Here is a 16705-nt window from a genome sequence, read left to right as displayed (position 1 = left end):
TAGACAATTCAATATGAAATAATTATAACAGAGAATTAATATTCATTCAAATACGTACTTATTTGCATCTATGGAAAAAACTCGAATATGGTTATAGTCTATAGAAACTCATACATCACTTTTTACATTAATAACAAGATTCACGCACGAATTAGATCAAGAATGTTCCAATTTATGTGCATACAAAAGAATAAGAACACCAATGGAAGCATATTTACAAGCAAGACTCCCTTTGCCGTAAGAAGGTAGATTTAAGAGATAATGTTCAACAACTGTACGGTCACAATTAAATACAAACTGTCTGGCCCGCCCTTTACCCTATTTACAGTTCACATCATATAACCATATTATAATGCACAGCTTTATGACAAACATTTGACACAACCAATGGGCATGATAGCCCACCCCAAACAGTCTGGCGTATGAACACTAAAATATCCAATAAAACACTACTGTGTGCTAATTCTGACAAAATTGTACATGACTTGGGGTATATTACAACCACCTACACCACCAAGAGTGTGAAGGAGAATGATGCAATCATTTGTTCATCTCGTTCATTCGACTGGACGCCAGTCCTCAACCAGGTAGTGCAGAGAGAAGAAAGAGAACCAGAGTGGAGGGTGGAGGGTTCTTTTACGTTGTTGCTTCCAAAATCTTTTACGTGCTTTGTCCCCAGGATCAGCTTAAATATAATTCTGTAATTCAACTTGCAATCACTCCATTTATGATTATAACCCAAGAAGATCATTGTGGCATGGAAGCAGAGAGAGGAGGGACGGCTATGGATACTTAATTCAGAGCATAATGTACTCGTTCAAGCAGTCGAACAACCTGATTAACCTTAGCAGGCATAGATGGCTTCATGCTTAACATAGCAGTGTTTGGTGTGCCAAGTGGTAATGCTAATACTGCCTCTTGTTGCATGCTTGTAAGCTCCAAGAATTGAGCCAAAATGTCACCATCGAGTATCTTAGGTGTTCCGACCTGTTCATTGGATCGATAAACAAAATAGAAACCTGAGTTCTCTCTCTCTCTCCCAACATACACACAGCGGAAGGAAATGCTAGTACTCTAAGCATGAAAAAGATGAAAAATGGAAGGATGATAACACAGGGAACATAATTTATAGGGCTAATTACACTTAGACCCCCTTTAAAAGTGCCAAATTACACTCTCCCAAAAAAGTTTCAAAATTACACTTATACCCCTTCCAAAAGTTCTGTGTTTATACATGACCCCCTTCCATTAGGTACATAAATTTTCAATTTTGTCCCTCGTTTGACATTCTCATATATGTTTTTGTACTTATAAGGATAAATGTATCACATATATATAGAGTAAGGTGAACATTATTACATTTTTTTTCTCTTATAATTACCAAATTATTACATGGGAATGCTAAAGGAAGGCAAAAATTGGAGATTTTATGTAATTTTTTTGCTAACATCATCATTTTTTATTCAAACCATAACGAAATGGGGTCAGGTGTAAACGGTGAATTTTCAGATTTGGTGTAAGTGTAATTTTTTGAAACTTTTTTGAGGGAAGTTTAATTTGCATTTCTAGAGGGGGTCTAAGTGTAATTAACCCTAATTTAAAGTCATCAAAGGGGGTAAGCAAAAGCTTATAGCCAAAATGGAAGAGGGAATTGGCTTTCTTCATTTGTAAGTTTTCTACTCAAAGTACTATGTATTCCAGGGTGTACAGCACATATTCCAACTTACCAGCAGTTTGGCACAAAGAATTATGTCCAAAAGTCACTAAACCATGTCTTGAGAAGATGATCATAAAGAATAAAAGTGCCAGACCTAAATTCACATCAAACTAGTACTGGAGGGGAGATTAACCTGTTTCTAAGAAGAAACTTCAACTACTCAAAGCTCCAAATATTCCATAACCACCCAGTTTGAGCAAAGGAATTCACAACCCACAGTTCCCTAACCCTTTTATATCAGAAAGCATTACTCTAGCTAAAATGTTCAAATAGGTAAAACCCACACAGGTGTCAAAGCCACTGTGATTCAAGATTGAGAGGAAAATAGAAAAAGTAGGATACAGGGATCAGACCGGTAGGCATTTCATTAAACACCATTACAAGACTATCAAAGAAGTCCAGGAAGGCTCACCCGACTTTCACGGCTTCGAAACTCATTGTGATCATTCCCCAAAATAGGAGCAGTAAGTGGGTCAACCACCAGCCTAGCCTGAACATCTTCTAATAGCTCATATTCCTCCCTACAAAATACATCAATCAAGAAAGGCTTCATGATACAATTTAACACAAATTTGATTAACAAATACACCTATCCCATACTTTGTGGGCAAAAAAGGAACCTTAACAACATCATTGAACAACACTATATTACTCATCAAAATTTGAATGACAATGGCCTCTAGACCGAATCAACATATTGAGGAAACATCCCTTGTAGCATTTATAATGATAAATTGTCCCAGTTCAAAGAGGTCAGGATCAACTAATTATTTAAATAGTTTACAGTCATTTGACGAGCCATAGGCTAGTCAGAGGGAACAGCCTCAGCATAAGAATGGAAAAATAAATATTAGTCAACCATGATCAAGTACTTACACTTATCATTATAACAATAATGCTAAAACACCTCATGCTGGACCATAACCAATTATACATCATATTTTCAAGCTAGGTACAAAAACATGAATTGTCAACAACACCGTAGAATTCAGTGAAAGTGTAACAAACTAAATGATACTATAACTGAACACTAATAACACATCAGTCCATGCAATGACTCCCCAATTGATGCTCAAAGGACCAGAAAAATATAAGAATATAGTTTAGGTTTTATTTTTGCTTTCCCCAGGACAATAGTTTTGTGAATATATGAAGGATGACTTTTTCCTATACAGAAGAGTAAAAGTTGCATGAGATTACACATAATTAACGAAAAGTTTTCATTTTAATCGTTGTTTTTATGTCACTTAAAGGTTTATTTAACATATGAATTGATTATTATATGTTTATAAGTGCCACAAGCATATTTTTGGTTATATAGAACTCTGGAAGAGGAAATGCAGAAAGAGGACTTGGTTCTTAAGGAATTGGTCTTGAAGAAAGTATAAGGTTCCCATCCACTAACTCAGAGAGTCAAACCAGACAGCAGTTCCACTCTTTCAAACACTTCATCGTGTGATAATGTTCAGCCAGAAGTTATTTACTACCAGAGGCATGCAAATTCCACCCCTGCAACATTCCAAGTAGTTCATTCCAGATAGACACCTTTAATTGAATAGCTAGAAGAGATAGATAACATATAAAAATACATTTACGATGGTCTTATTTAAGGGACATATATGATGTATCTATGGTTCACACGAAGAAATGTAAAAGAAAGAACAAATAAATATACCTTGTCATTGGAATGAAGATTATTATACTCCCTAACAGCGTAGATGCCATGATACAGTTTCTTGACGAGTTAATGTTATTACCAGCAGCATCAGAGTCCTTCAACATGTCATCTGCTGGGAGTTTGTATGAAAATGATCCCTGAAGGAGGAAATAAGAAGATGGAGGTCATGTACATAGAAAATACTTGACAACTAACCGAAAAAATTACCAGTTGCAGCTTCCAGTCAATAATCCATAGAATTGTCCAAAAGATGCAAGCGCACAAATTCGATAGCTCATAGACCCGCAAAATTATTTTATTAATCTTAATAATTGACCAACTTTTGTTGACTCCAGGATAGACTTCAGGTTAGTTTATATAATACTGACTCCTTTAGCAAGCTCAATATATACAGTAAATGGTTCCAGAACTACTTATTCCACTTATATTTCTTCTGTCTATTCCTTCCTATGCGGGTTTATATCCCAGTACCAAAAGTATGTGCTCAATAAAGCGAGTTGCTGGCCACATTAATAACAGAAAGAAAGTGAGAGACCTAGTCGATACATGTACTCCTTCATGATGCAAGAATAATAATTTTATCTTGTTACTTGCACATTCTAAAAAGCAGTTTTAGGTTCCAATCAAAGCTGAATCTAGGCTCTAGCCATGCCATATGGCACTCTGTCTATAATTAGTGTTTCAAGATGTCTTCTGTCAGCAGCAATCACCAAATTGAATCATATAGAGCTCAATCTTTGAAAAGCTAGATATAAATTAGAATCACAAACCATCTTGCATACTCCTGCATTGATTTACCTTCCATTCCAGGAAGCATGCTTAAAACTACTTTTAGTACTATAGACTCTTAAGAGACATTACCTTCCTCATGCTCATGGCAATCTCGCCCATATAATACGAGCAACATAGAGTTAAATTGCGTTCGGGACTTGCATTATCTGTAACATGAAGTTTAGCAATCATGTGAATGAGTAAAAATACATCTCTAGAAAAAATTAACAATAATAAAAAGTAATCATCACATATTCAACTTCATTGAAGCCACAAAAGGGCATCCTGAAACAGATTTACCAGATAAACATTAACTTGCTTATTCTACATATAAAAAATTTAGTTTAAAATATGCATTCTAAATTTTCCAAGTTTACCATGTTGGTAGGGGCGATCAGCATTTTACAAAGAATCTCAAGTTTCCATTTATACTAATTGGAAGGATTAATAAAGAGAAGATGAGGTTTATCAGATGCAGAGATACATCCCATGCCATATGTTGAATTGCATTTACCTCCCATTACAAGATATTATCCGAGTGAATAGCGAGATCTTCATATTCCGTTTTATTTTACTGTATAGGACTATAGGTACAACCAATACATTGTAACCAACACGTTAGACAAAGTGACTCATTTACCGAGTGTTAAAAGCTGAAAACCTTCCGTAAGGTTTGTCCAACAAACATGGACCTCTTGTGCGGTATGTTCAATTACAACTACATCCCCTATAGATAACTGACTCATTTTACTGCTTGTTAAAACTTGAAAACCTTCCTTGCGGCTTGCCCAATGCACATTGACCTCTTACTACATCCATGAGATTTTTGTCCAGTGTACATGTAACCCCTTGTAGTTTATCCAAGAACATAATACAATAAGCTTTAACAATAGAGACCTGTTTAGGCTTCAAACGAAATCTAAGTTTGTATCATTGGCAATATACTCCAGTCAAGCTCAAATTTAGATCAAGGAGTACTCTCCACCCCTTTCCATCATATTTGTCAATTTAGATGACAAATAGCTTACATGTGCCCGAATTGCAAGATTTAAGCACTTAATAATAATGGCAAGGGCAAACAAAAGGAAATCCATGCAGCAGTAGTTATATAAAAGGGTCATAATCTGGGCTTCTGAGTTAGGAGAATATAATTAAAATTTAAAACTAAAAAAATTCAAGAACACAGCATTTCCTTGTATTTTCATCTAACTTGTTGGTTTAAAAAAGAAGGCGGTATTTCAAAAATTACAAAAATCATAGTAGAAAACAGAATACATAAGTACTTAATTTTTCTGGATAAAAGAATTCTTTTGTGGCACAAAGGATGCTACCAGTGACTTTTCAAGAAAAACAAGAAAAAATCAACATATTCTTCTTGTTGACCAACATTACCCTCTGTGGCAATTCTAAGCATTTGAAAATTCTACCTAAGGTGGAAAAACATTTCACCAATGATGTATATAGATGTGAATTTTTTTTTATCTCCACCACAAATGCAAAAATCATAAGGCAATCCATCTTCCACTTAACCATGTCCAAGCAACTTAAAACATGGAACACATGTGAAAATAAGTTACAAATCTTATTACTCAAACTTAAAGAGGCGGTAAATAAAAAACAAAAATAATTATTTCTGGGAACAAATAAAATTTGAAATCTAAACATAGTTTGCAGAGAACAGAAAGCACACACTCAAAAGCATTTAAAAGAAAACAAAGAGAAAGAGCTCTCCCTGCACTTTAAAAGTAAATAGTAGTAATATCTCACAATATACAAGTTATACGGTAGAGATAAATCTCAATTTTGTCATAAAGGAAATATTACACCTCAAATGAGGATTTTGTATTTTGGAAATACTTTAGGGGGCTTTTCGGACAAACGTAATGCAAAATTGTAAATTCACCATTGGCACGAGGCATAACGCCGAAGATAAAATCAAATTTCAACTATCTTATTTGGGATTCTACCTTTTCCATTTGTGGTGGCTAACATAAGGGGGAATCATTAAACTAACATCAAACTCTTAAAGAGACACAAATGTAATTAACTGATCATACCGGACATATCCCACAAGGACAGCACAGACCTCAGGGAATAAAAGATAATTAGCACCAGTTGGAAATAATCAGACCATCTGAATCAAGGAGGAGAATCGTTATCGATCATAACCAGAATTAACTTTGGTCACTATTTTTTCCAGTACTTTGATAGTCCTAGAGTACAATATCCTTGTCAAAACTTGATCATTTTAAGAGAAGGAGCTTAAGCTGGTAAAATAATTTACAATTATTCATAAGGACATTAGAATGCATAGATCAGATAACGGAACTAGGTGCACAATTCAGTTTACCTTCTACATGATTCACGCATGACAAGACAACAACACTTCCCTTACGGTCTGAAACAAATGCAGTATCAACATCCATAAGAACACAATCAGCAACTAGCCTCTGGACGGGATCACAATAAACCTGCTCTAATTTTCTCGAGTCCTGCATGCACAGGTAGTAAATGGTAGTGTATAATAATCCCACAAAAATATGCAACAGTTTTCCACCCACACTGGATTCTTTTTGTTCTTCCAAATTTCATATGGACTTTGACCTCCAACTGAGTTTTGCATAAGACCATCTACCAAAAGTAATGGAGAACAAATAAGTCTATCACAGGAAACTGAAGTTAACTACTGACCTCATGGTATGAATAGAAAAGAATTCCATCACGGCAATCACCAACAGCTATCCTGGTGAAGTGCGCAGTCAGAGTCATGATAGTAAAACGTGTTCTTCCAACAGCCAATCTTCTCACTCTTTGAGAGTTATCATTTGGAAAACCACATACATAAAACTGAAAAAACCAAATGTATCTCTTCAGATGATCACCAACAATAAACCTCACTGGATCATTTGAGCGGCTTAAAATTTTTGTGACTTACAGAATTACCAGCAGAAGCTAAGAAATATCGATCAAGGTAAGTGCAGACAGCAACAACCATTCCAGGCCAGATGGTTGAATAAGCTAAGCGCAAGTGCCATGCTTCAGTTTCTTCAAGTTTAATTCCATCACAGCTATTGTCATCTGGGCTGCTGCAGAGACTACTGCTAGAGAGCTGTTCTGCAGCATAGCCACCAATAGGTGAACTACGTTGGGTTACAGAACCACTGTCTGAATTTTGCATGTGTTCAATGCAGAGAACCACCAGCCGACCTTTTGTACTGTAAAACACACCATAGAATTGTAAATGCATAGACAGATCCAGAGGCCCCTGACAAAAGTATATACCAAACCAAAATTTCACAAAATCAACCAGTTAAACACCAGGGACCATTATCTGAAATTAAGAAATACAATGGGTAGAACTCAAGATATATAACCTTTCAGCTTCACCACTTGGCATTATTGCTGGCCCAGCAGATAGGCTAGTTCCAATCACCAACACATGCTCATTTCCAACCTTTACTAACTCCATGCATTTCCCTGTCTCCCCAGGTTCAAATTTGAAAGATGATAACACTGAGCCGCTTAGAGGATCCACACAACAAACATCAGATGAACATGAATCATTATCTAATTCCGTCCTCATGACAAGCAACAATCTACTCTCATTATGATACAACACTTTCCTCGGAGTGCCCCCAAGATGAAATTTTTGTACATTAAGCCTCTTACTTGGCACCATTTCCACCTTCACAAAACAAGACAAAATGATGATATCAAGAGCTAATGGCATTTATATAAACAAATGAAATCATTTATTAGCTAAAAGATTTAAACTAAAATGAAACTTTAGTTTTGCCAACTAATGTGCATTTGATACGAGAAGAAGATTAGACCATGTGCATGCAACCAGTGGAAAACCGACAATACTAGGACTTTTTCAAGAGTGAAGTTGTACAGATGCTAGATTGGCAGGTAGCGTAGATTTACCCAGAAAGGATGTCCGAATTCAAGTTTCAATGATCTTTTACTAGTAATTGACTAAGAGAGTAATTTAGAAGAATGCATTATTCTATGAATCAAATGCAGCTTGCTCTGCTAGTGGATATATGTAATCCTCCAAATACCAAAAAGAGACACCTCTATAGGAGGCACCCGTCACCCCTCTTTGGATGATATATGGCACATCAAAAATATATGAAGAAGGATGAAAGGAAGAATACAGGCGCAAATACAATAGGCAGATGGTCGCATTACCAAATGAAGACTATTCTCGGCAACAAATAGAATTCCTCTGGGGCATTCACTTGAACACACAGGAGTGACGTGAGTAGAAGGTTGAAAGGAGATGGATGTATAAGAGAGGCTGTGTCTTGCAGTCTGCAATAACCAAGGCCTATCACTGAGAGCAATCATATCAGCATCAGGGGAATCACTCAGTGAAACCAAGAAAACAGGTGTAATACCAATACGGCGTACGGCAATCAGCTGAAGATTAACTGGAAACTCTCCTTCACTCTTTCCAGATGCATTGGACATGAACATTGGTCGGTCTTTATTGTTTGAAGACATAGAATTTGACAAGACATGGAAGTTGACTGTACAAGAACTGCCAAGAGTGTGTTGACCAGGTGGCCCTGTTGAGGACAGTGTAGAGGCACTAGGCCACTCAAACCTAAGTAACATTCCATTCCTCAATCCTGAAAGAACATATAGACGATCAACTAACACAAGCCTTACATCTTGAGGAACACATCCACTAATAGTAGTTCCCATGGTGTTAGTCAACGAAATGACCCCTATGGCAAGAACTTGTAGTCCCTTATCATGTGTAAAGGATACAACTTCTACTGAAGGCTTATGAGTACCAATAACAAACAAATTGTCAACACGATTTCCATATGGAAGACCTGCCATAGGGCTGTCAGCTGCATAGTCCATCAAAATTCTATTCAACTCGAGGTGCTTCTGCGGAATGGAAATACAAGACAACTCATTCTGCAATTTAACACAGTGCGTTTGATATACTTCATAATGATATTGTGATGAAGATCTAAGACCAAGGATGAACAAGAAGCATGGACTGGATGTCGCTACCACTATCATGCCTTGCCCAACAGCTCCGAGACTTATAGTCATATTATCAGGGAACCACGACGTGCATATTGGAGATGACAGAGGAATACCTTCCGGATGCACAGTTCTAACAGGCAAACAAAGCCTAACTCCGCATTGGTGAATTTGGACCATCGCACCATCAGCCACAATACCACAAGCCAAAGTACAGACATCAGGCTTAAAACCAACTGATTCAGTTACATCTGAAAAGCTGACGCCGACAGACAGAACCCTGGTCTCTTCAACAAATGATAGTACAAGAAAAGAATGATAGGGATCAGAAACTTTCATTTTGACTGTCCAGGTACCAGTTACACCTTGATAAATAGGAGCAGTTTTTAACAATTTCTCCACACTGATACCACTCCGAATAATCCGCAAGGACCCCTCAGATGCCATACCAGAGCAGGCAAACATTTGATCATGTTTCTCATCGGGATAATCAACAATGCACATATCCAAGATTGGTGCTATGTTTTGAATCGAACTTCTGTATTGTAGAAACCCATCTTCAAATTTTAAGACCATTCCATCAGCCATGTCAACGATAGCTGCAACAAACCCACCATCAAGCCATAACAGAGCATTTGAAGGTAGACCTTTGTAAAGAGAATCAGACAAATTTACCCTGACACCATCAGACTCAAAAAGGACTTCAATAACATAAAGATCTCCAGAATCAGCACTAAATAATATCCTAGGACTATTTGTCACACCAGGTTCCCAACTCCATGAGCAGACATAATTGGAACCAGGTTGTATACAACTATAATCATCAATATTCATTGGATCATCACTTTTATTTATGTCGCCAAGCTCCAACAGAGCAGAAGCAGCAAAGCTAGAAATGCCATCTTCATCCATAATATCTGGTATTCTAATAATATTTTTAAAACTTTGTTCCTCCAACGGTGTGAAATTTAAACTTCTCCTATAGACACACGAAGGGCTGTGAACGTTCCTGAAATCCATTAGGACAATATCACCAGCCCTAAACAAGAAGGCAAATCCATGAGAATGAGGGACTTCAACTATATTATATGCTAATGGTCCAGCTTCTGCAAATTGATATATAACATTGACAGCTTCTTCCTCAATATTCCATTCCAACAACAGAAGCTCATTCCGGTAAAAAGATCCCCGCCTGCAGATCAATAAATTAATCTTTTTTTAAGGGTATGAAATAAATTTGCTTAGACTAGAGTATTTGTCAAATAAAATAGAAGCACAAATAACGAAAAGTTTTAAACAGATAGCAATTTGAACAATGTAGCTCTCATTCTCAATGCAGATGATAGGGTACCTATTCAGAAGAATGGCCAGTACAGGCTTGCGCACCTTGCTAGCCTGATGGTAATCTTCCGAGATGAAGCACATACTCCATATAGTACCAGAAATATTAGTAGAACCTCTTGCAGTTTTCAAGCGCCCATCTTTTTCAGGAGGACAGAAAATTCTCTGAAATGAATGAAAGAACATTTTCCAAAAAGTTAGTACAGCAAGTTACAAATAAATTTAAATAGAGGCTAGAGCTTTTGGAGGTGTGAAATAAAGCAGAAATCCAGAGTGAAGTACTAGCTCAAACTCAACCTTATCAATGATATCACCAGTAGAGGACAGTGAGAGTGAGAAAATAGCCAGTTGGTCCTCGTACGCACTAGCAGCCAGAAAACAGCCACTGTATAGAGCAAGCAATAAACAACCTACATGAATAGCCATCCTACACGCTCTGAGTGGCAGTAGAGTGACGGTTTATTTTGCATAAAAACTCTAGCATGTAAGACTATACAAGAAGCAATATCACCTGGACTCAACAGCCAGCATCCTTCCAAGTTGATGCCTTGAATTTCCAGGAGCAGAAAGTTCAACATGGGTTAAGGGGAAAAACCTAAAAAAGAAATAGGGTTAAGCCACTAACCTAGCAAGACTTTTGGCTGAAATAATCCTGAAGGCTTCAAACTAGTAAAACTAATGTCAAGCAAAAGACAATGTTACATGTGACTGAACAAAACCTGTGCATTTCATTGCAAAAAGTGAGAAACGACAGCTTTCCTGAATCAGAAATGACAACCAACATATCCTTCCCTGTTATCTAGAAAACAACAGGCAGATGATGTTTAATACAACACGCAATTCCAAACCATGAATTGAGTAAATGAATGAGCCAGACAAACCTTCGGACTCTGCACTTGAAGCTTCTCATTCCAGGGAAGGACTACAAGATCTTTTATGGTACCGAACACAGGTTGTTCACAAATAGATTGAACAATCCCATCTTCATCAATTATAACTAACTCTACTGATGTCTCCTGGAACAAGCATGATTATGTCAGATGTGTAAGTCTGGTAGAAATAACATACGAACTGTATCTCAAAAATATATTTTACAAGCCAAGTAATATGTTTATCTTTCAGTTTAAAAGCATGTATGAGTAGTAAAAGAGTAATACAGCTTTTACTTTTTCATGTTTCAACATTATGATATCAAATCACAGGATTACAATGCAACAGTCGCTATCATCCACAGCCTACTGAATTGGCGTCAATCATTCTACATTGAGGGCAGGGAAAATTTAGAAGAAAGAAATTCAAGAAATAGTTGAACTTAAGTTATTAGTTAGTAATGTAATTCTGCTTAAGAAACCAAAGGCTAGCGGAAACTTTGAATGTAGACACATAACCTAGTCTTGCTTAAACAGATTAAGATGGTAATATACGCTAAATTAGTCTAGCTAACAAATGCAACTGTTGTGCATAATCAGCAGAAAGAATAGATTAATTTTCATAGCGACGCGATCAGGAAACAGCACAAAATAATCGAAGGGGAAGGGGAAGTGGAAAACAAACCTTGCCAAACACGACGTCGTAGGAGGAGGTGGAGCGAAAGTGGCCGCAGACAGCTTGAAGAACGACGCTGCCTCTGAGGACTGTTTTGGCCAAATAATAAGCATCAGCGTTGTGCTTTGGTGGTGATCGCGAATTACTGTGAGAGTTGGATGTGTTTGGGCGGGATGAGGAGGATTCTTCTGAAACTGCCATTATTGTGTAGTGATGGGGGAGGGTTAGGGTTTTATGGAAGTAATTATTGATGATTAGTTTGAGATTTGGGAGAGAAGGGAAGTTGAGTTAAGGCAGGCACTCCATCTCAAATGTGTGTATGGCAGTGAAACCAGAAGAAGAGTCTTTGATAATAATAATTTATGGGAGCCTCAGCCCTCAGGTGATTGATTACTCTACTTGCCAAAATTACTCAACTGGGTCTGCCTCGCCTGCCTGCTAAACTGAAAACAACATTGAGTAAGCGCATGTGGTGGTGTTCAATAAACAGAAGGTTGGGATATGTCAAAATTCTTGGACTTGGCCCAAAAAGATTGTGGGTCAGCATCTGCTATTTATGAAACCCTAAGACCCTGTTTATGAGGCCAGATTAAGTCAAGTATTTTCATTAATTTAGTATAATGGTTTGTTTACTTGTAATCTGCATAACTTAATTTTTGTCACATGTACAACCCCTGCTTCCTGTTACAAAATTCTCCCACCACTTGAGATGTGATAAGTAATCTCACTTGCCTCACAAGCTCGCATATAACTTAAAATTACAATTTTAATCTTAAAATTAGATTAAACATTATTTATTTTGATCCTATTATTTTCGAGCCCACCAAATATTATGTGAGATTTTGTCCAAAGAAAATGTGTTATCTTATGTAAGATGTTATCAAACAACTATATATTCATACGCATACTTGTTCACTTTACAAGTAAACATAATATACAATAATTTTTGTCTTATTCCATCCGGATATAGATTATGCATTAATCAATTTTACGGATCCTTAAACATAAACATGGTCTCAGTATTCAATTTAGGTGTATATAGAGTGATTTTATTGGTGAGTGATATATTAGTGAATAGATTTATGGGGTTTATAAAGAAGGGAGAATTAGGTAAGTATAAACATCTTCTATTCCATAAGGGGTCATTCATTTTGAGTTATTAGCCAACATATCATACATAATTTTGCGTTTTTTTTTTTTTTTTTTACTTTCTTTTGCAACGGCCCATTATAACTAGCCATAGCCCATCACTTGTTCTTATTGTTCCTTGACTGCATTAAGGGCCATGAGGCTGGTCTTAATGTATCATGCCAACCCATCATATTTTGATTAAAAATGAATTCTAATTTTGCCCTCAAATATTATAAATAATTTACCTATTGTCCCCACTTGTACATAAAATAACAAATTGATCTGCCGATGAAAGGCAGATTTCTTGAAGAAAGAAACACAACCTCTCAAACTCCATCTTTGAAGAAGAGACGACAACGGCGGCCGAGCTAAAATCCTGTGGATGTGGTTGTTTTGGAAAAATGCACATATTCTATTCTTTAATTTAAAATTCATTTTACCGTAAAGTTTTTTCGTTGGATTTGCTATGTTCTAGCTTGCTGCTTGATTTTTGAAAAAAAAAAAAAAAAAATCTCTTGTTCTATTTATAAGAAAAAAGGCGGAGAGGGAGGTGGAGGGGGCATTGTTGGGGGCGAGAAGGGGGCTGAGGCCACAACGAAGGTTTGGGTTTTTGGTGGAATCGAGGAGGGGAGGCGAGGAACTCCTTCTTCTTTCTTCTTTGCTTAACTTGAGATTTCATTTTGTTGCAACGCCTATGCTCCATCGGAAAAACTAGGTTGGAGATACTACAAAAAAAACAAGGGATTTATCATGGTTCGAACTACAGTTCCAAAGCTCGTTCCATATAGGAACGGTTTTTGGAACACATCAGGAACGGATACTGAAATATGACGTCAGATGGAATATTTTTTTGGGTTATAAATTTGAAATGGTTGGGAGTTCCAAAATAACAGTTACTACACGCGTTCCACCATCCATGCTAAAATAGTAACGAAAAATCGGTAGAACTCAGTTTGGAACATTATATTAAATTTAGGAATGGTCACAACTAAATCATTCCTACATCGGGTGCAATATATATACCAAATATGACAGTTTGAAAATGTTATCCCAAAATGAGGTACGAATTTGGAACAATTCTTGTATACTCTTAATAAAATATGCCAACAACCGTTCCAAAATGTGAGTTTTATTTAAGAATGTTTTTAAAACCCTTCTAAAAAGTTGTACAAATTGGAAAGGCTCTTTTATTTTATTTCCAATGTGTTACTGAGTCCATTCCAACTGATCATCAATGGTTATATTTCAATGGTCCAACTGACAGTTCCAAAAACCGACTCAATGACATCCCTAAAGTAGGAATTAATGGCTAGATATGTGTTCCTATCCCCATTCCAAAAATCATATAAATGTGTTATTCTCTTTCCATTTAATCTACTATCTTCTTATTTTCTCTCTATTTTCTCAATTTCTCTCAAATTTCTTTATACTCTTAGTATCCTACGTAAATATTTTCGTACTCTTGTTCGTGATTTCGATCTCAAACTTTCATTGATATTTTTGGAGTTATTTTGATCAGTAACAACTTTAACCCTTTATTTGTCAATTGATTATATATTTGTTATAATTTTGTAATAATTAATTAAAATTAATGTTATAATAACATATATGTGTGTGTAGGATTAATCATCATGTTGAGATAATTGAGAGATGGATGTATGAGAAGAACCTTCCGAATAAGGCAGGTCTTACTGAGGAGTTTCATAATGGTGTTGCTACATTTATAGCATGGGCGAAGTCTCAACATCCATATATGGACGGTGAGAAAATTAAGTGTCCTTGTCGGAAGTACAAAAATGAAGTTTTTAAAATCACGAACAAGGTAAATTTCGATCTATTTATGAAAGATTTTATGTCGGAATAATATAATTGGACTTCTCATGGCGAGGAGAGGGTGCAAGAGTATTTTGAGGCCAACACGGCGACCCCATTGGGGTAGGAGCAAACTCCCATTTCTCATGTTAGGCAGGGGCATACGCCTTGGGGTGATGAGGTGCAGATAGATTGGGCGCAAAGGATGGTTTTTTATGCCGCTTTGGGCCAGCTGTCTAGTCTTCTAATTATAACCAGAATGGTGTGACTAATGATGGTACGAAAGTTGTATCCTACTGATGTAGGGCCTAGTTCATATTACGGTGGGGGAACACTATAATTATATATCTGGGCTGGCAGATCAGTTTCACGATATAGTGCATGCTACCGAGCGACCGTTGTAGAACGATTGCACCCAATCTCAATTGGGGGTTGTAGCTGAGTTGGTGAATATCAAAGCCGAGGGTCATATTTCTCAGTGTATATATGATTGAATATCGCAGTGGGTTGATCATATATTGCCGCACGACCACACCCTTCTCCAAGATTACTATAGTACGAGGAAATTGATAAAAGACTTGGGCTTACCTATTGAGAAGATTAATGCGTGTAAGTTTATGCAATTTATATGTAATTTATGCAATTTTATAAATTCATGCAATTTATGTGTAATTTACACAAATTTCTGTAATTAATGCAATTTAATAAAATTTTACATAATAATCATATTAATAAAGAATTTTGGAACAATTTATGCAACATTAACAATAATACAGTAATAAATGTAAATCATCATAAGTTACATAATAATTATAAAAATTAAAATAAATTACAACAATATTCCTAATATATACTAACATTGTTACATAATAATGTACATAATCAGAAAATTAATTTAGACCAATTTCTCCAATATTAACATTTTTTCATAATAATAAAAAAATTAAAATAAATTACAACGATATTCCCATAATATTTTTACATAATAATGTAAAGAATCACAAAATTAATTTAGCCTAATTTTCCCAATATTAATATTTTGCATATTAATCAAAAAATTAAAATAAATTAGAATAATATTCCCAATACATACTAAAATTTTTACATAATAATGTAAATAATCACAAAATTAATTTAGACTAATTTACCCAATATTAACATTTCTACATATTAATCAAAAAATTAAAATAAATTAGAATAATATTCCCAATACATACTACATTTTTACATAATAATGTAATCATCACAAAATTAATTTAGACCAAATTTTCCAAATTAGAACAATATTCCCAATATATACTAACATTTTTACATAATAATGTATATAATCACAAAATTAATTAGGACCAATTTCCCCAATATTAATATTTTTACATAATAATAAAAAAATTAGTATATTCTTTTTTTTATTAACATATTAATATCAATAATCCAAAAAATTAGACTAATACTTTTATATAATTTGTGTAGATAATGTCAGTGGTATGCCGTCTCTACCGCGTGGTCAACGGCGTGGTCGTGGTCGCGGCCTGTCACTACCACTAGTACCGTCAGATGCTTCCCAGGTTGGGAAAGCATCCCCTCGACCACCCACACCACCGGATACTCCCACATCGTCCCCCGCCCTCAAAACTCCATGCTGGTACATATGGAACTGCATGTATGGCTGCAGATGACACGTTACAGCAACCTGCCACATCGAC

General features: G+C 36.0%; 1 protein-coding gene across 8 annotated transcripts; it reads right to left on the bottom strand.

Moving 5' to 3' along the window:
* Positions 1–231: 231 nt before the first annotated feature.
* Positions 232–12489, bottom strand: LOC105159640 (Cleavage and polyadenylation specificity factor (CPSF) A subunit protein). 8 transcript variants are annotated; one of them, XM_088879562.1, is made up of 15 exons: positions 12069–12483; positions 11396–11530; positions 11224–11306; positions 11026–11109; positions 10812–10899; positions 10525–10679; positions 8361–10365; positions 7541–7851; positions 7102–7381; positions 6858–7013; positions 6517–6658; positions 4257–4333; positions 3393–3532; positions 2130–2238; positions 232–987 (listed from the first exon to the last, which is right to left on the bottom strand). In XM_088879562.1, the coding sequence occupies exons 1-15, from the start codon at positions 12258–12260 to the stop codon at positions 793–795; spliced, it is 4152 nt and encodes a 1383-aa protein (XP_088735688.1). In that variant the 5' UTR covers positions 12261–12483; the 3' UTR covers positions 232–792. The 8 variants fall into 8 exon arrangements, 7 of the variants coding, with proteins under 7 accessions (XP_088735688.1, XP_011075061.2, XP_011075063.2 ...); XM_011076759.3 differs by having other exon boundaries at positions 11234–11313; positions 12069–12482; XR_016065159.1 differs by lacking the exon at positions 232–987 and adding an exon at positions 3070–3226 and having other exon boundaries at positions 11234–11313; positions 12069–12487.
* Positions 12490–16705: the final 4216 nt, after the last annotated feature.

The sequence above is a fragment of the Sesamum indicum genome, linkage group LG4 (genome assembly GCF_026168435.1).
Source record: "Sesamum indicum cultivar Baizhima isolate 11 linkage group LG4, ASM2616843v1, whole genome shotgun sequence".
Lineage (NCBI taxonomy): Eukaryota > Viridiplantae > Streptophyta > Magnoliopsida > Lamiales > Pedaliaceae > Sesamum > Sesamum indicum.
Note: the sequence above shows the minus strand (reverse complement) of the source record. Positions and strands in the feature narration are given on the sequence as shown.